Here is a 20,521-nt window from a genome sequence, read left to right on the forward strand (position 1 = left end):
GCTACTACCAAAGTAAAAAAGGAAAAATTGCTTACGTGAAAGAAAATTATCAACAGGCTGAAACCAGTGGATAAATAAGTCGCACATAAGCAAAAAAAGTAAGGAAAAAATTACTAAAAAAAAGAATACATAAGCAAACATTGATAAATGTCCCTCATAGAGATTGTAAGTTTCACAATAGAACATGGAGAGACACAAGTAAATAATTGCATAAATTACATAAATATTAAGAATTTGGGTTTTGAGCCACTTGGTTATAAGTGGAAACTGTAGGAAAAAAGAAGGAATACATTTTATTTAAAAAAAAATTATTAAAAATGTATTAAAAGTTTTTTATATGCAAATGTGGTATCAAAAAAAAATACAGATCATGGCGCAAAAAATGAGCCCCCATACCGCAGCTTATACGGAAAAATAAAAAAGTTAGAGGTCATCAAAATAAAGGGATTATAGACGTACTGTTACGCCGAGCGCTCCGGGTCCCCGTTCCTCCCCGGAGCGCTCGCCTCATCCTTGTTGCTGCAGCGCCCCGGTCAGATCCATTGACCGGGTGCGCTGCGGTTCCGCCTCCAGCCGGGGTGCGATTCGCGATGCGGGTGGCGCCCGCTCGCGATGCGCACCCCGGTCCCCGTACCTGACTCGCTCTCCGTCTGTTCTGTCCCGGCGCGCGCGGCCCCGCTCCCTAGGGCGCGCGCGCGCCGGGTCTCTGCGATTTAAAGGGCCACTGCGCCGCTGATTGGCGCAGTGGTTCCAATTAGTGTGTTCACCTGTGCACTTCCCTATATCACCTCACTTCCCCTGCACTCCCTTGCCGGATCTTGTTGCCTTAGTGCCTAGTGAAAGCGTTCCCTAGTCTGTTCCTAGTCCGTGTTCCTGACCTCCTGCCGTTGCCCCTGACTACGTTCCTTGCCGCCTGCCCCCGACCTTCTGCTACGTCCGACCTTGCTTCTGCCTACTCCCTTGTACCTCGCCTATCTTCAGCATCTTCAGCAGCCAGAGAGGTAAGCCGTTGCTAGTGGATACGACCTGGTCACTACCGCCGCAGCAAGACCATCCCGCTTTGCGGCGGGCTCTGGTGAAAACCTGTAGTGGCTTAGAACCGGTCCACTAGCGCGGTCCTCGCCATCCCTCTCTGGCACAGGGGATCCACTACCTGCCAGCCGGCATCGTGACAGTAGATCCGGCCATGGATCCCGCTGAAGTTCCTCTGCCAGTTGTCGCTGACCTCACCACGGTGGCCGCCCAGCAAGCCCGACAGATCGCCCTTCTAACCCGTCAGCTGTCGGAAATGTCCACCATTTCGCACCAACTTCAGTCGCAACTTCTCCAGCAATCTTCTCCTCCGCCAGCTCCTGCACCTCCTCCGCAGCGAGTGGCCACTCCTAGCCTCCGCCTGTCCTTGCCGGACAAATTTAATGGGGACTCTAAGTATTGCCGTGGCTTTCTTTCGCAATGTTCCCAGCACTTGGAGATGATGTCGGACCAGTTTCCTACTGAAAGGTCTAAGGTGGCTTTCGTGTTCTGCCTTCTGTCTGGAAAAGCCCTGTCATGGGCCGCACCGCTCTGGGACCGCAAGGACCCCGTCACTGCCTCTGTACACTCCTTCTTCTCGGAAATTCGAAGTGTCTTTGAGGAACCTGCCCGAGCTTCTTCAGCCGAGATTGCCCTGCTGAACCTGGCCCAGGGTGTTTCTTCCGTTGGCGAGTACGCCATTCAGTTCCGTGCTCTTGCTTACGAGTTGTCCTGGAATAGTGAGGTTCTCTGCGCGACCTTTAAAAAAGGCCTATCCAGCAACATTAAAGATGTTCTGGCCGCACGAGAGACTCCTGCTGACCTACATGAACTCATTCATCTAGCCACTCGCATTGACATGCGTTCTTCCGGATGGCGTCTGGAGCTCCGCCTGGATATGGACTTTGTTCGCACGAAGCGTTTTTTCTCTCCGGCTCCTCTCTCCTCTGGTCCTCTGCAATCTGTTCCTGTGCTTCCCGCCGCGGAGGCTATGCAAGTTGACCGGTCTTGCTTGACACCTCAAGAGAGGACACGACGCCGCATGGAGAATCTTTGCCTGTACTATGCCGGTACCGAACACTTCCTGAAGGATTGTCCTATCCGTCCTCCCCGCCTGGAAAGACGTACGCTGACTCCGCACAAAGGTGACACAGTTCTTGATGTCAACTCTGCTTCTCCACGCCTTACTGTGCCTGTGCGGATATCTGCCTCTACCTTCTCCTTCTCTACTATGCTCTTCTTGGATTCCGGATCTGCAGGAAAATTTTTTTTGGCCTCTCTCATCAACAGGTTCTACGTTCCTGTGTCCAGTCTCGCCAGACCCCTCTACATCTATTGTTTTTACAATAAAAGATTGTACTGTCTCGTACGTTTCCACACAGAACCCCTCCTAATTTGCATCGGACCTCATCACGGAAAAATTGAGTTTTTTTTCCTCAGGTTCTTTGGCCCCAAGAAGAGGGGGAGACCCAAGGGGGGGGGTACTGTTACGCCGAGCGCTCCGGGTCCCCGTTCCTCCCCGGAGCGCTCGCCTCATCCTTGTTGCTGCAGCGCCCCGGTCAGATCCATTGACCGGGTGCGCTGCGGTTCCGCCTCCAGCCGGGGTGCGATTCGCGATGCGGGTGGCGCCCGCTCGCGATGCGCACCCCGGTCCCCGTACCTGACTCGCTCTCCGTCTGTTCTGTCCCGGCGCGCGCGGCCCCGCTCCCTAGGGCGCGCGCGCGCCGGGTCTCTGCGATTTAAAGGGCCACTGCGCCGCTGATTGGCGCAGTGGTTCCAATTAGTGTGTTCACCTGTGCACTTCCCTATATCACCTCACTTCCCCTGCACTCCCTTGCCGGATCTTGTTGCCTTAGTGCCTAGTGAAAGCGTTCCCTAGTCTGTTCCTAGTCCGTGTTCCTGACCTCCTGCCGTTGCCCCTGACTACGTTCCTTGCCGCCTGCCCCCGACCTTCTGCTACGTCCGACCTTGCTTCTGCCTACTCCCTTGTACCTCGCCTATCTTCAGCATCTTCAGCAGCCAGAGAGGTAAGCCGTTGCTAGTGGATACGACCTGGTCACTACCGCCGCAGCAAGACCATCCCGCTTTGCGGCGGGCTCTGGTGAAAACCTGTAGTGGCTTAGAACCGGTCCACTAGCGCGGTCCTCGCCATCCCTCTCTGGCACAGGGGATCCACTACCTGCCAGCCGGCATCGTGACACGTACTAATTTGGTTAAAAAGTTTGTGATTTTTTTAAAGCACAATAATAATATAAAAGTATGTAATAATGGGTATCATTTTAATCGTATTGACCCTCAGAATAAAGAACACACGTAATTTTTACCATAAATTGTACGGCTTGAAAACGAAACCTTCCAAAATTAGCAAAATTGCGTTTTTCTTTTTAATTTCCCCACAAAAATAGTGTTTTTTGGTTGCGCCATACATTTTATGATATAATGAGTTATGTCATTACAAAGGACAACTGGTCGCGCAAAAAACAAGGTGCTGGACCTTTATCGGCTTAACAGTGAAATTTGAAAATATTGAATTCCAAACGAAGAGAAGAAAGGAAATCCAACATGGCATTAGTGCAAGAAAAACCTATAAAAAACAATTATAAATCACTCAGATTGTGTAAGGTAAAACATTTGTTTACCTAAATTGAAAAGGAAACACAGTAGTACATACAATGTCCCCTACAGATTTAGCAAGTAATGTTCCAGAGAGACGTGATTAAATAAAACAAAGACAAATCAGATCTTGTAAATAGACAAAAATAGACACATGATCGGAGAATATCTAGAATAGCTTCACAAATACATTGTCTGATCTGTCTTTTAAAATTGATGTCGCAGCCTCAGTGGGGCTCCTACTCCCAGCATCCCTATGATCAGCTGTTTACCTGTGCATATCCTTGCTGATGCTGTACTTTTGGTGGAGATGGGAAATGTTCCATTCAATGAAATAGGACAATGTTGCATTTCCTTGTACCCAGACTACTAATAATATAGCAAGTGCAAGACCGAGAAGCAGTTAACATCAAAGAAGCTTAGGCACTCTTCAAACTGATCGGTGTCAGAGGCCGGAGTCGGATGCTCTGCTGATCTAATGTTCATGGCTTATCTATTATAAAAGAACAGATAAACTTGGCAAGATTTTGAAGCACAGAGGGTTTTTGGTAGTTCTTTCTTTAGGGATATATATATTTCTCATCTTCTTCACCCCATTTCCCTACCACTATTTACATTAAAAGTGAATCCCATGATGTGCTTCCTGAATTTTATCTCTTTTTTTTTTATCCCAAAAAAAATGAAATACAGAATATGCAAAAAAAATCTGTTAGTTCTGCTAGTAGGCTCTATGAAAAATACCAGCAAACAAATCCAGTTCGAAATTGTGCTTAAGGGTACGTTCCCACACGGCGTATTTTGCTGCGTATTTGCTGCGTATTTGGTGCTGCGTATTTTCCTACCCATTGACTTCAACAGAGAAAATAAAATACGCAGCAGCAAATACGCAGCAAATACGCTGTGTGGGAATGTACCCTAATAAAACATTATTAACTATATACAGTTAAATACCAGACACTATTTCAGAAACTCAACAGACCCCACATTGTTCCATGAAACCCATTGTGCACCCCATGTTTCTGTCATTAAAGGGGTTATCTAGGAATCAAAAACAAACCCAATTTCTTTCAAAGACCGCTCCCTGTCTGTCTCCACTTTGGTTTTGGTATTACAACTTGGCTCCATTCACTTCAATGGAAATTAGATGCAGAACTACACCCAACCTGGAGACAGACAGGGAGTGGTCTTTGAAAGAAATGATCTGTTTTTTGATTCCTGCATAACCCCTTTAAGTGCATTCAGCACAGTCATCATTATCATTGTTCTGCTCCTATTAGAGAGCAGAATGACAGGAATCCTTGAGGCAGATGTGAATGATGCCTAAGTACGTTTGTGTATGATATCCTTAGAATAATGTTTATTCTCTTTTTCAGCCTGTACAAGATGAAATAGGTGAGTCTCCTATAAATTTATATTGCACCAATTGCAGATGTCAGTGGAGAGAAGGGTTGGGCACATTGTATATCTGAAAGCTATCTGAAATGAACATGCAGCTTTGGTCTAAAAAATTGCATACTTTATTGGATCTCTGAGTCAATAGCATGTCAGAGTTTCTGACTTATGAAATGAAGATCCTAAAATACCCCAACAAAAAAATATTTCAGTCTGTGTGAGAAAAATACCTTTTTAGATTGAATGCTGGCATACCATCTAGGTAATGGATACAAAGTCTACCTATATGAAAGAGAGCATGAGTGGGTGGAACATAACTTTATAGAGGAAACCCATCCCAAACACATAAAGTATGAAGATAAGTGAAGATAAGTGAAGGTTGTGCTAACTGTTGTAAGAGAATGTTTTCTTGTTTCTTCTTATAACCTTAATAGGTTCCAAATTCTAAGTGCTGATTCATTTAATAATGACAGCCACTTTACAGTAAGACAAACTGTAGTAAACTGTCCACTATGGCGCTAAGGTGGCCTCAGGTAAATTGTTATAATTTAACTCTATGGAGGTATGAAGGTAAGCAGGGAATTTGGAGCCCTTTATCATAAAAACTAAGCTCCACCCCAAAAAGATTTATTGGAAAGATAATAAAAGATACAGAATTTTTGAAGTAACATTGTATTAAAAAGTGAACAATTAAAGGGGTATTCCTGTCAAAAAAATTTTTTTCATATCAACTGGCTCCAGAAAGTAAACAGATTTGTAAATTACTTCTATTACAAAATCTTAATCCTACCAGTACTTATCAGCTGCTGAAGTTGAGTTGTTCTTTTCTGTCGGACAACAGTGCTCTCTGCTGACACGTCTGTCTCAGAAAATGTCCAGAGTAGGAGCAAATCCCCATGGCAAACCTCTCCTGCTCTGGACAGTTCCTGACATGGACAGAGGTGTCAGCAGAGAGCACTGTGGCCAGACAGAAAAGAACAACTCAACTTTGGAGTTTTTTACTATTTTAGAAATGCCTATTTGTCTGCCTGGTAGTGGGCTCACTTACCAGGCAGACTTCCCCAGCAGGCACAACGTCACTGATGCCTGCTGGGGGGGGGGGACTTCCACCCTTAGTTCACCTATACAGGGTGCCTCCAGCTGTTTTCCCACTACAACTCCCAGATTGACCTGACATCTATCGGCTGTCAGGGCATGCTGGGAGTTGTAGTGGTGAAACTGGAGGCACCCTGTGGTGACCCCCCCCCCCCCCCCCCCCCCCGCTGAAAGCAATTCATTTGTTATGGCATAGCGCTGTGGCCGCTGTGCTAACCCCCGCCCGCTGACAGCAATATATTGCTGAGCGCTATGCAAACCCCCCCACCCTGGGCGCTAAAATCCCCCCACCCCCACCCAAATCAGACATACCCAAGTGCTGTGCTGAGTCCTTCCTGAGGTAGCAGCAGCGGCGTATGCCGGGAGGCGGTGCCGGTGTGTGAGGCCAGGGAGCCAATGCACTCTCAGCGCTCGCTCCCTCTGATTGACAGGCAGGGAGCGAGCGCAGGCTGAATGAATAAGGATCGATGCCCGGCCGGCATCAGTCCAAATTCAGCCGTGACATCACGCCAGGCTGCAGCCGGCCACTAGGAGGGAGACCCCTAGTGGCCGGTTTTCAAACGTAAATTACACCATATTAATAAAAAAAAAAAATAATGAAACTATATTAGAGATATTTTGTAGTTCATAAGTACTACAACATATCAAAAAAAATAAATGTTGGTGACAGTGCCCATTTAAGGACTAAGCCCATTTTCACCTTAAGGACCAGAGCATTTTTTGCACATCTGACCACTGTTACTTTAAGCATTAATTACTCTGGAATGCTTTTACTTATGAATTTGATTCAGAGATAGTTTTTTCGTGACATATTCTACTTTAACATAGTGGTAAATTTTTCTAACTTTGAAGCTCTCTGCTTGTAAGGAAAATAGACATACCAAATAAATGTTATATTGATTCACATATACAATATGTCTACTGTATGTCTGCATCATAAAGTTGACATGTTTTTACTTTTGGAAGACACCAGAGGGCTTCAAAATTCAGCAGCAAATTTTTTAATTTTTCACAAAATTTTCAAAATCTGAATTTTTCAGGGACCAGTTCAGTTTTGAAGTGGATTTGAAGGGCCTTCATATTAGAAATACCCCATAAATTACCCCATTATAGAAGCTGCACCCCTCAAACTATCCAAAATGACATTCAGAAAGTTTGTTAAGCCTTTAGGTGTTTCACAGGAATAGCAGCAAAGTGAGAAGGAGAAAATTCTAAATTTTCATTTTTTACACTCGCATGTTCTTGTTTACCAAGTTTTTGAATTTTTACAAGGAGTAATAGGAGAAAAAGACCCCCAAAATTTGTAACCCTATTTCTCTCAAGTAAGGAAATACCTCATATGTGTATGTAAAGTGTTCGGCGGGCGCAGTAGAGGGCTCAGTAGGGAAGGAGCGACAATGGGATTTTGCTGAAATGTTTTTTGGGGGGCATGTCGCATTTAGGAAGCCCCTATGGTGTCAGAACAGCAGTATTGCAGTTTTTCCCCCAAATTTACCATTTATACAAAGGGTAATGGGAGAAAATGCCCCCCAAAATTTTTAACCCCATCTCTTCTGAGTATGGAAATACCCCATGTTAGGACATAAAATGCTCTGCTAGTGCACTACAATGCTCAGAAGAGAAGGAGTCACATTTGGCATTTGGAAAGCACATTTTACTGAAATGGCTTTTGAGGGGCATGTCGCATTTAGGAAGCAAACACATGGTCTACTATTTTGGAAACTACACCCCTCAAGGAACATAACAAGGGGTATAGTGAGCCATAACACCCCACAGGTGTTTGACGACTTTTGTTAAAGTCGGATTTGTAAATAAAAAATAAAAAAAATAATTTCATTAAAATTCTATTTTTGCACAAATTTTTTATTTTTACAAGGGGTAATAGGAGATATTTCCCCCCAAAATTTGTAACCCAATTTCTTCTGAGTATGGAAATACCTCATATGTGGATGTAAAGTGCTCTGCGGGCGAACTATTATGCTCAGAAGAGGAGGAGCACCATTGAGCTTTTGGAGAGAGAATTTGTTTGGAATGGTAGTCAGGGGCCATGTGCGTTTACAAAGCCCCCGTGGTACCAGAACAGTGGACCCCCCACATGTGACCCCATTTTGGAAACCACACCCCTCACAGAATTTAATAAGGGGTGCAGTGAGCATTTTCACCCCACTGGCGTTTGACAGATCTTTGGAACAGTGGGCTGTGCAAATGAAAAATTTAATTTTTCATTTTCACAGACCACTGTTCCAAAAATCTGCCAGACCTCTGGGGGGGCGTAAATGCTATCTGTACCCCTTATTACATTATGTGAGGGGTGTAGCTTCCAAAATGGGGTCACATGTGTGTGTGTGGTAGGGGGGGGGGGGTCCATTGTTCTGCCACTATGGGGGCTTTGTAAACGCACGAGCCTTCAATTCCGGACAAATTTTCTCTCCAAAATCCCACAGAGCACTTTACAACCCCATATGGGGTTACAAATTTTGGGGGGCTTTTTTCCTATTTTCCCTTGTGAAAATGAAAAATGTAGGGTAACACCAGCATTTTAGAAAAAAAAAATGTTTTTTCATTTTCCTAACCAACTTTAAAGGGGTATTCCAGGCAAAACCTTTTTTTTATATCTATCAACTGGCTCCGGAAAGTTAAACAGATTTGTAAATTACTTCTATTAAAAAATCTTAATCCTTCCAATATTTATTAGCTTCTGAAGTTTTCTGTCTAACTGCTCAATGATGATGTCACGCCCCGGGACGTGAGTCATCAGAGAGCAACTTCAGAAGCTAATAACTATTGGAAGGATTAAGATTTTTTAATAGAAGTAATTTACAAATCTGTTTAACTCTCCGGAGCCAGTTGATTTATAAAAAAAATGTTTTGGCCTGGAATACCCCTTTAACAAAAATTCGTCAAACACTTGTGGGGTGTTAAGGCTCATTATACCCTATTTCCATGAGGGGTGTAGTTTCCAAAATGGAGTCACACGTGGGTATTTATTTTTTTTGCGTTTATGTCAGAACTGCTGTAAAATCAGCCAACCCTGTGCAAATCACTAATTTAGGCCTCAAATGTACATAGTTCGCTCTCACTACTGAGCCTTGTTGTGTGTCCGCAGAGCATTTTACGTCCATGTATGGGGTATTTCCGTACTGAGAAGAAATTGCGTTACACATTTGGTGGTCTTTTTTTCCTTTTACCTCTTGTGAAAATAAAAAGTATGGGGCAACACCAGCATGTTAGTGTAACATTTTTTTTTTTACACTAACAGGCTGGTGTAGACCCCAAATTTTTCTTTTCATAAGGGGTAAAAGGAGAAAAAGCCCACCAAAATTTGTAACACAATTGCTCCAGTGTACGGAAATAGCCCATATGTGACCCTAAACTGTTTCCTTGAAATACGGTAGGGCTCCGAAATGAAAGAGCGCTTTGCACATTTGAGGACTAAATTAGGGATTGCATAGGGTGGACATAGGGGTATTCTATGCCAGTGATTCCCAAACAGGGTGCCTCCAGCTGTTGCTAAACTCCCAGCATGCCTGGACAGTCAGTGGCTGTCTGGAAATGCTAGGAGTTGTTGTTTTGCAACAGCTGGAGGCTCCGTTTTGGAAACACTGCTGCACGATACGTTTTTCATTTTTATTGGGGGGGGGGGCAGTGTAAGGGGGTGCATATGTAGTGTTTTACCCTTTATTTTGTGTTAGTGTAGTGTAGTGTTTTTAGGGTACATTTACACAGGCGGGGGTTTACGGTGAGTTTCCTCCTAGGAGTTTGTGCTGTGGCGCAGCTCAAACTTGAAGCAGAAAACTCACGGTAAACCCGCCCGTATGAATGTACCCTGTACATTCACATGGGGGGGGGGGCAAGCCTCCAGCTGTTTCAAAACTACAACTCCCAGCATGCACTGACAGACTGTGCATGCTGGGAGTTGTTCTTTTGCAACAGCTGGAGGCACACTGGTTGGAAAACCTTCAGTTAGGTTCTGTTACCAAGCAGTGTGCCTCCAGCTGTTGCACAACTACAACTCCCAGCATGTACTGATCGCCGAAGGGCATGCTGAGATGTACTTTTCCAACAGCTTGAGGTATGCAACTACAATTAACAGCATGCCGAGACAGCAGTTTGCTGTTTGTGCATGCTGGGAGCTGTAGTTTTGCAAGTTCTGAAGGGCCACAGTTTAGAGACCGCCGCACAGTGATCTCCAAATTGTGGCCCTCCAGATATTACAAAACTACAAATCCCAGAATGCCTAGACAGCAAACTGCTGTGTGGGCATGCTGGGAGTTGTAGTTTTGCAAGCTCTAAAGAGCCACAGTTTAGAAACCACTGTATAGTGGTCTACAAATTGTAGCCCTCCAGATGTTGCTAGGCCACAACTCACAAGCTTCCGTAGGTTTGCCGCACCAGGGAGCGGCATCGCCGTCCTCTGCTGCCCCCCGCCGATCGCCGCCGGTAAATGACCTCCGGTGCTGGTCACATCATGGTTCCCCTGCTCTGCCCGGACTACAGTGGGTGGGCAGAGCGGGGAACCAAACTTTAACCCCGCCCCCGATCTGGAATTTCCATGGGCATGCATGCCTGTGGTCCTTAAAGGACAACTGTAGTGGTACACTTTTCTATATGCTCGTGCCTCAAAAATAAACAAAATAAACTCATACATACCTTCCTATGAGCCCCCGTTGGTCCGGCACAGGCCTCATGGTCCAGCAGTGCTAACATCATTCCACTTCCTGGGGACGGGGACGCCGCAGAGCCGTCGGCGTATCACCGGCCGCAGCGATGTCCCGCCCCGGCCTGTGATAGGTTGAGCCCACTGTCATATAAGGAGCTCTGGCTGGCTATCATCGGCCGGGGCGAGACATCGCTATGGCTGGTGATATGCCAATGGCTCTGCGGCGTCCCAGTCCCCAGCAAGTGGAAAGACGTCAGCACTGCGGGACCATGAGGCCTGTGCCGGACCAACGGGGGCTCGTAGGAAGGTATGTATGAGTTTATTTTGTTTATTTTTGAGGTCCGGGCACGGGCATATAGAAAAGTGTACCACTTCAGTTGTCCATTAAGTACCCTTGGTCCCTAAGTGGTTAATAAAATTTTATAACTTTATGTGTTAAATTAACCCCTAAAAGTTTGGCCACCAGAGGTCCGCTTCTGATCCTGCCTGAAGTCCTGCTTGCAGACTGTTTCCTTTGGCAGCCTGGCAGAGACAAACCTCATAAAAGGAAGGTGAAACCTTAGCTTAGTACAGTATATAGTGTGTACAGTAGAGTTCAGAAAGCTATGGGGGGGGGGGGTGCAGTCTCAGACAATCACAGCCCATCTCACACTGAACTGCTCTCAGCTGTGTATAGAAAAGTGAGGGAGGAAGTTCTCCCCTGTATGGCTTCAGATTATGTCACACCTGCTGGGGAACACCCCTTCCTAGTCTGTGAATCTGACTGAGACTGAGCAGAAAATACAGAGCAATATCAAGTTAGAAAACTAAAAAATAATAAAAATAAAGGCAGGGAGTGGTTTATCATGATGAGGGGAGTGAACTGGGAGGATTATAAATCATATCTAGATCATGACAGGTACTCTTTAAACATTAACTTTTTTTATAAATCATACTGAGATCAATAAACTTACGTTGGTTGAACTGACTTGAAGGCAGAAAATGTAGTCGCCTTTGCATGTATACATTAAATGTGGAAGTAATTAAAATTGACTATCTTTTTACAATGGTATCTGTTAAGGATTAAATTATATCAATCAGAAAGGGAAGAGTAAGTTCTTGAAGGTGATTTGTCAGGTAGTGTGCCCTGAGCTTACCCAGAACACTTTTCCCTGTCCGTTTGCATAACCACTCTAAGCAGCAGTTCTAAAACTGGGCGCCAGTCCCACTAAAACAATAAACAGAACACAGTACTGAGGTCAGTGAACAGGTCAGGACACAATGGCCTAGATTTATCAAACTGTGTGAAAGAAAAAGTAGAGTGATTTTCCCAAAAGAACCAATCACAGCTCAGCTTTCACTTTACCAGAGCTTGTTAGCTGAACTGTGATTGGTTGCTGGGGGGAAAATCATTGGTTGCTGGGGGGAATATCATTATCAAACTCACACAGTTTGATAAATCTGGGCCAATGTGTTAACCAAGTCAAAAACCAGGGAGCACAATACAGTAAACAGACAAACAGACAAATAGACAACAAAGCAGAATCAGAAAGACCAGAGTGAAAGCCAGAAAGTAACGCAGTACCAAAACACTAAGCGAAAGAGATGTCAAATGCTAATCAGGGCCAAACCAGACAGACGGACTACAAGGCACAGAAGGTCAGAGGCAAAGCAGACAGGAAACTAGAGACTCCCGGTATGAGCTGTAATCACAAGCAATAGGCAGAAGCAGACTGATGCCTTATAAAGACCAGCTCAGAAGGGTGTGGTTGCTAATGCCAGAGCCGATTGGCCCAGAAGAAATGACCCTCTACTACAATGTAAAGTAGTGCACAGCCTGTATAACAGTGTTAAACCTGTTAACGACCAAGGACGCGTATACACGTACTTGTGCTGTTAACAGTGTATGGCACGGGCTCCCGACTCAAGCCTGCGCCATAACGGCTGGCCCCCAGCTGATTACTGTAGCTGGGGGCTGCCGTTAATAGGCAACATGTGGCAATCGCCGTGGCGGCTATTAACCCTTTAGACCACCACGGTCAAAGCTGACAGCAGTGTCTAAAGGGACCTTTGAACACTCCCTGGTGGTCCAGTGGTCCCCCCCACACAGCGCGATCGCAGGGGGGAGATGGCCGATCCACTTCTGAGTCCAAAATTGTGTATTTTTGGTCACTTTGTATAAAAAGCGATCAAAAAGTCCCATCAAAATCAACATGGTACTGAGAAACCGCAAAAAATGAGCACTCATACATCCCTGTATATGGAAAAATAAAAAAGTTATAGGGGTCAGAAGATGACAATTTTAAACATACTAATTTTAGTGCATGTAGTTATAATTTTAAACCTATATAAATTAGGTTTCTTTGTAACTGTATGGACCTACAGAATAAAGATATGGTGTCATTTTTACCGAAAAGTGCACTGTGTAGAACCAGAAGCCCCTAAAATTTAGAAAATGTGTCAAGCATTTTTTTTTTCACCCCACAAATATATTTTTTCTGGTTTCACCGTAAATTTTATGGTGATATGATTGATGTCATTACAAAGTATAATATGGGTCTATAGGTTCAAAATTGAAAGCGTTCTGATTTTTAGAAGGTGAGGCGGAAAATATGAAAGTGCAAAAATGAAAAATCTTGTGATCCTTAAGGGGTTAATGTTGTGTCCCCTCAAAATAACAGCCATTATTATCTAAACCTTGGCAACAAATGTGAGTACATGCCTAAGTGTCAATATTTTGTATGACCACCATTATTATCCAGCACTGCTTTAAGCCTTTTGGACATGGAGTTCACCAGAGCTTCATAGGTTGCCTGACGATATCATGCAGCTGGTACATGTTAGGGCCCTTGCGCTCCTCCACTCCTAGTTATAAGATGCCCCACAGATGCTCAATAAGGTGTAGGTCTGGAGATATGCTTGGCCAGCCCATCATCTTTACCCACAGCTTCTTTAGCAAGCTACTGGCACCAGCACCCCCCCCCCCCCCCCCCAAGAAGACAAAATGAGTAACAATGAGGAACATTTAACATCACCTCTCAGTACTGTACAGCAGCAGATAAAATGAATACCTGCTCTATCTAGATGGCACTCTGCTTACCCTGCAGACTACAGGGTAAGCAGAGCACTGTGCAGCACTGTGGAGAAGTCCTGCTGAAGAGGAAGCCCTGGTGTCAGTGTGGGAAGGAAAGATGAGTGGGATTTATATTCGAGGGGTGGGGGGTTGGGGGTGGGATTACTTACATGCCTACCTACCTACCTGTCTACACTGTCTATCTGCTACATACCTACCTACATGCCTACACTATTTACCTACCTTCACACCTACCTACCCACCTGCCTGCACACCTACCTACCTACCTGCCTATACGCCAACCAGTAATATGTTTTCCAGCAGTAGTAATATGTTTTCCTGGTGTGGAGGTATGAGGTAGACATTGCCATTCTTTTACATTTACAGGCCAGGGGAATGCAAAATATTCTGCCTTGTCTGGGTGCTTCCAACCCATGCTATGTCAACGACGGGAGAAGACACCAAAATGCCTACTGTTTGCAGGCTTCTTTGTGATCATCTTTAGAAGATGCTTTCTTCTAGGATGACAGCCATGCAGACAAATTTGATGCAGTGTGCGCATATGATATGAGAACTGTCAGGTTGAGCCCCCACCACTTCAACAATTTTGGCAGCACTTATACGTCTATTTTCCAAAGACAACCACTGGAAATGACGCTGAGCACATGCACTCAATTCTATGGTTGACCATGGTGAGGCCTGTTCTGAGTGGAACTCTACTGTCAAACCACTGTATGGTCTTGCCCACCATGGTGCAGCTCAGTTTTAGGGTCTAGGTAATGTTTTTTCAGCCTAGACCCTGTTCATGTAGAGCAACAATTCTTATTTTTTTTTTAGAACCCCAGAGAGTTATTGTCTAGGACAGTGGTTCCCACGCTTTTTTTGCCTGAATCCTCTTGGCAGCCCATTTTGAAAAATCTTACCCCCAATATTAACAACATATTTGTAATTAACATAGTTACTTTTATTTTAAGCCCTTAAGGACGCAGCCCATTTTCACCTTAAGGGCTGAGCCTTTTTTGCAAATTTGACCACTGGCACTATATGCATTTATAACTCTGTGATGCTTTTACCTTTCATTCTGATTCTAAGATTTTTTTTTGTGACACATTCTACTTTAACATAGTGGTAGATTTTCGTCGATTTTCTTGGTGAAAAATTCCAAAGTTTCATTAAAATTTAGCATTTTTCTAACTCTGAAACTCTCTGCTTGTAAGAAATATGAACATGCCAAATAAATGACATATTAATTCACATATACAATATGTTTACTTTATGTTGGCATCATAAATTTGACATGTTTTTACTTTTTCAAGACATCAGAGGGCTTCAAAATATAGCAGCAATTTTCCAAATTTTCAGGAAAACTTCTAAATCAGATTTTTTCAAGGATCAGTAAAAGGTGTAGTCCAGTGGTGAAAAACGTATCCCCTATCCTAAGGATAGGGGATAAGTTTGAGATCGTGGGGGGTCTGACCGCTGGGGCCCCCTGCGATCTCTCTGTACGGGGGCCAGGCTCTCCGGCCAGATAGCGGGTGTCGACCTCCGCACGAAGCGGCGGCCGACACGCCCCCTCAATACATCTCAATGGCAGAGCCTTCGGCTCTGCCATAGAGTTGTATTGAGGGGGCGTGTCGGCCGACACTTCGTGTGGAGGTCGACACGCCCCCTTCCCGCGGGCTGTCGGGGCTCCGTACAGGAGATCGCAGGGGGCCCCAGCGGTCGAACCCCCCGCAATCTCAAACTTATCCCCTATCTTAGGGTATAAGTTGTTCACCACTGGGTTCACCACTGGACTGCTCCTTTAAGTGTAAAGTGAATTTGAGCAGGGCCAGATTAACATCGGGGCTGATGGAGCTTCAGCTCCAGGCCCCTACAGTAAAATCACCCCAGCCAGCCGCCAAAAAGGCAGCCGAGGAGCGGAGCCGTGCACGCTGCAAGACCAAGAGAGAACAGAGTTTAAATCCTCTCGCAACTCTGTACTCTCGCGGGCTGCGGCGGCCGGCAGTCAGAGCAGCTGATGCAGTACGTTTTTCATCACAGCTCACCCCACCGGATATGACCTCCACGCCAGTGGCAGATCTAGGGGTGTGTGGCAACTGGGCAATTGCCCCCCCCCCGATATTGTTGCCCCTCCTCCTGTACTATAGCATGGTGGAGTGGGAGCTGTCAGCTGTCCCGCTCCACCACTCCCTCCCCTTTCTCACATGCTGCAGCTGCTCCGTTCTTGTAGTTTGAGTGAGAGCTGCAGGGACGCCATCCATGGCAGGCCGGTACGATGACATCACATCATCGCGCCGGCGCCCAGAGATCACGTCCCCGCAGCTCTCACTCACACTGCAAGAACGGAGCAGTCGCAGCGTGCGAGAAAGGTGACGGGTGTGAGAAAGGGGGGGGGGGAAGCAAATTATAAGTGAGTGGTGCAAATTATAAGTGAGGGGCACATGTCAGGGGGGGCATTATATGTGAGGGGCACAGGACATGGGGTTATATTGAGGGGCACATGACAGGGGGGCATTATATGTGTGGGCACATGACAGGACCCCCCTGTCATGTGCCCCTCATATATAATACCCAATATCCTGTGCCTCTCACATATAATGCCCCCCTGTCATGTGCCCCTCACATATAATGCCCCCTGTCCTGTGCCCCTGACATATAATGCCCCATGTCCTGTGCCCCTCACATATAATACCCCCTGTCCTGCCCCCTCAGGGGGCATTATATGTGAGGGGCACAGGACATGAGGCATTATATGTGAGGGGCACAGGACAGGGAGCATTATAAGTAAGGGACATATGTCAGGGGGGCATTATATGTGCATTATATGGGCACATGACAGGGGGGTTGTCCTGTGTCCCCACATATAATGTCCAATGTCCTCTGCCCCTCACATATAATGCCCCCTGAGGGGGCAGGACAGCAGGCATTATATGTGAGGGGCACAGGACAGGGTACATTATATGTGAGGGGAACAGGACAGGGTGCATTATATGCGAGGGGAACAGGACAGAGGGCATTATTATTATGTGGGGGGAACAGGACGGGTTATAATTATTATATGTGGGGGCACAGGATGGGGCATTATTACTATATATGAGGGGCACATAGTGTTTTGCATTTCAGAGGTATAGGCCGGCATTTATCATTGTAGGTGTAAGTGAAACATTTTTCTACACCTTTTTTTGTGTGCTGGTGATGTGTAGGAGCACCAAATTTATTAAAAGGTAGCAGACCATTTGATAAATTTTGTGCAGGTCCCATTTTCAAAAATTTCACTCTTCACATACACCAAAAAGCTAAGTCTGGGCTGGTGTAGTTTTAGAGACTTTTCAGTGGCTTTGCGCCTTTTTTGCGCCTTTTCACAAAAAGGTGCAGTTCATAAAACCCATCCATATCATGTGTATTGCCAAAATCAGTGGATTGCAACTCAAGCGCAAAAAAGGCACAAATAAACCCTGCTTGCGCTTTTTTTGCACCATTTGCGTTTGCGTTTTCATTTTATATATTATGTAAATATTTTCATAAAAAGGCCCAGAAAAATTCTCAGCACCAGGCCCATGATGCTCTTAATCCGGCCCTGCATTTGAGGGGCCTTTCTTTGAGAATCACCCCATAAATGAGCCCATTATAGAAGCTGCACCCCTCAAAGTATTCAAAATGACATTCAGAAAGTTTGTTAAGCCTTTAGGTGTTTCACAGGAATAGCAGCAATGTGGAGGAGAAAAATCAAAATCAAAATTTTTGACACTAACATGTTCATGTAGCCCCATTTTTTTCATTTTTACAAGGGGTAAAAGGAGAAATAGCCCCCCAAAATTTGTAACCCAATCTCTCTTTAATATGGCAATACCTCATATTTTGACGTGAACTGCTCTGAGGGCTCGTAACATGGCTCAAGAGGGAAAGAGCAAGTGTGGGATTTTGTAGGGCAAATTTAGCTTTCATGGTTTTTGGGGGGCACATTGCATTTAGGAAGTGCCCATGGAGCTAGGACGGCAAAAAAAAACTGCACATGACACTATTTCGGAAACTACATCCCTCAAGGAACGTAACAAGGGGTACAGTAAGCCTTAAAGGGGTACTCCGGTGGAAAACTTTTTTTTTTTTTTTTTTGATCAACTGGTGCCAGAAAGTGAAACAGATTTGTAAATTTCTTTTTTTAATCAACTGGTGACAAAAAGTTAAGCAGATTTGTAAATTACTTCTATTAAAAAAATCTTAATCCTTCCAGTACTTATTAGCTGCTGAATACTGCAGAGGAAATGATTTTCTTTTTGGAACACAGAGCTCTCTGCTGACATCACGAGCACAGTGCTCTCTGCTGACATCTCTGTCCATTTTAGGAACTGTCCAGAGCAGCATATGTTTTCCATGGGGATTTTCTCCTACTCTGGACTGTCACGATTCGGCTTACAGGTTGTGGATCCACTGTGTCAGCGAGGGATTGGCGTGGACCGTGCTGGTGGACCGGTTCTAAGTGGCTACTGGTGTTCACCAGAGCCCGCCGCAAAGCGGGATGGTCTTGCTGCGGCGGTAGCAACCAGGTCGTATCCACTAGCAACGGCTCAACCTCGCTGACTGCTGAGAAGGCGTGGGACAGAAGGACTAGGCAGAGGCAAGGTCAGACGTAGCAGAAGGTCGGGGCAGGCGGCAAGGTTCGTAGTCAGGGGCAACGGCAGGAGGTCTGGAACACAGGCTAGGAACACACAAGGGAGCGCTTTCACTGGCACAATAGCAACAAGATCCGGCAAGGGAGTGCAGGGGCAGTGAGCAGATATAGCCAGGGAGCAGGTGGAAGCCAATTAAGCTAATTGGGCCAGGCACCAATCATTGGTGCACTGGCCCTTTAAGTCTCAGAGAGCTGGCGCGCGCGCGCCCTAGAGAGCGGAGCCGCGCGCGCCAGCACATGACAGCAGGGGACCGGAACGGGTAAGTGACTTGGGATGCGATTCGCGAGCGGGCGCGTCCCGCTGTGCGAATCGCATCCCCGACGGCCATGTCAGTGCAGCGCTCCCGGTCAGCGGGACTGACCGGGGCGCTGCAGGGAGAGAGACGCCGTGAGCGCTCCGGGGAGGAGCAGGGACCCGGAGCGCTCGGCGTAACATGGACAGTTCTTAAAATGGACAGAGGTGTCAGCAGAGAGCACTGTGGTCATGATGTCAGCAGAGAGCTCTGTGTTCCAAAAAGAAAATAATTTCCTCTGTAGTATTCAGCAGCTAATAAGTACTGGAAGGATTAAGATTTTTTTAATAGAAGTAATATACAAATCTGTTTAACTTTCTGGCACCAGTTGATAAAAAAAAAAAAAAAAAAGTTTTCCTCTGGAGTACCCCTTTAACACCTCACAGGTATTTGACGGGTTTGCGTTGAAGTTGGACGTGAAAATGAAAAATGTGATTTCTAACATTAAAATGATGGTGTTACTACAAATTTTTCATTTTCACATGGGTTAATAGGAGAAAATGGACAACTGAAGCCCCATTTCTCCCGAGTAAGGAAATATATGGACATAGTGTTCTGCTGGCGCACTACAGGTCTCAGGACAGAAGGAGTGCCATTGGGCTTTTGGAGAGAGAATTCAGCTGGAATTGAAGTCGGGGGCCATGTGCGTTAATAAAGCCCCCATGGTTCCAGAACAGCGGAAACCCCCCACATGTATACAACAAACCTACTGGGGAATAAATCCCCTCAGGCAGGGCCGGATTAAGAGCATCATGGGCCTGGTGCTGAGAATTTTTCTGGGCCTTTTTATGAAAATATTTACATAATATATAAAATGAAAACACAATCGCAAATGGTGCAAAAAAGACGCAAGCAGGGTTAATTTGTGCCTTTTTTGCACTTGAGTTGCAATCCACTGATTTTGGCAATACACATGATATGGACGGGTTTTATGAAATGCACCTTTTTGTGAAAAGGCGCAAAAAAGGCGCAAAGCCACTGAAAAGTCTCTAAAACAACACCAGACCAGACTTAGCTTTTTGGTTTCATTGAAGAGTGAAATTTTAGAAAATGTTTACCTGCACAAAATGTATCAAATGGTCTGCTACCTTTTAATAAATTTGGTGCTCCTACACATCACCAGCACACAAACAAAAGGTATTATATGTGAGGGGCACAGGACATGGGGTACTGTATATGATGGGCACATGACAGGGGGGGTCCTGTCATGTGCCCCCACATATAATGCCCCCCTGTCATGTGCCCCTTGATATAACCCCATGTCCTGTGCCCCTCACATGTAATGTCCCCCTGACATATAACCCTGACTTATAATTTGCCCCTCTCACTTATAATTTGCTCCCCCCCCTTTCTCACACCCGTCGACAATTGCTCCGTTGACCCCCCCCCTCCCCCCCCCTGGATCCGCCACTGCCATATATATTACCATTATACTGTTACTGACCAATTCATGTATACTGAGACTAATATTACAAATAATACCAGTATACAAGGAGGAATATTATCAACATATATGTTAGCATCATACTGTTTAGTGCAGTCAGTGTATTGCAGCAATGTCCTGAGATTCACACCATTCTACAACAAAGTTACAGTTCTATATAATAGCAGTACCTCCAAATCTGTGCTTGTGGCAGTCTCACTCACCTTCCTTGATATGTCAGTGGCAGCTCTGGCAGGCCAACGTTCAGCGAGGCACATTGTAACAGCACAGCGGACCACAGTGTAGCACA

At 45.5% G+C, this 20,521-nt stretch overlaps 1 protein-coding gene across 2 annotated transcripts in view; it reads left to right on the forward strand.

Annotated features, from left to right (window-relative positions):
- The window catches only part of LOC130274032 (meprin A subunit beta-like), a 142,592-nt gene that overhangs the window by 12,863 nt on the left and 109,208 nt on the right, over positions 1-20,521 (forward strand). For both annotated transcript variants that reach the window (XM_056521783.1, XM_056521782.1), the window contains exon 2: positions 4,998-5,016. In XM_056521783.1, the coding sequence (XP_056377758.1) occupies positions 4,998-5,016 (19 nt within the window). The remainder of the gene's footprint in view (positions 1-4,997; positions 5,017-20,521) is intronic.

Source organism: Hyla sarda, chromosome 5 (assembly GCF_029499605.1).
Source record: "Hyla sarda isolate aHylSar1 chromosome 5, aHylSar1.hap1, whole genome shotgun sequence".
NCBI lineage: Eukaryota > Metazoa > Chordata > Amphibia > Anura > Hylidae > Hyla > Hyla sarda.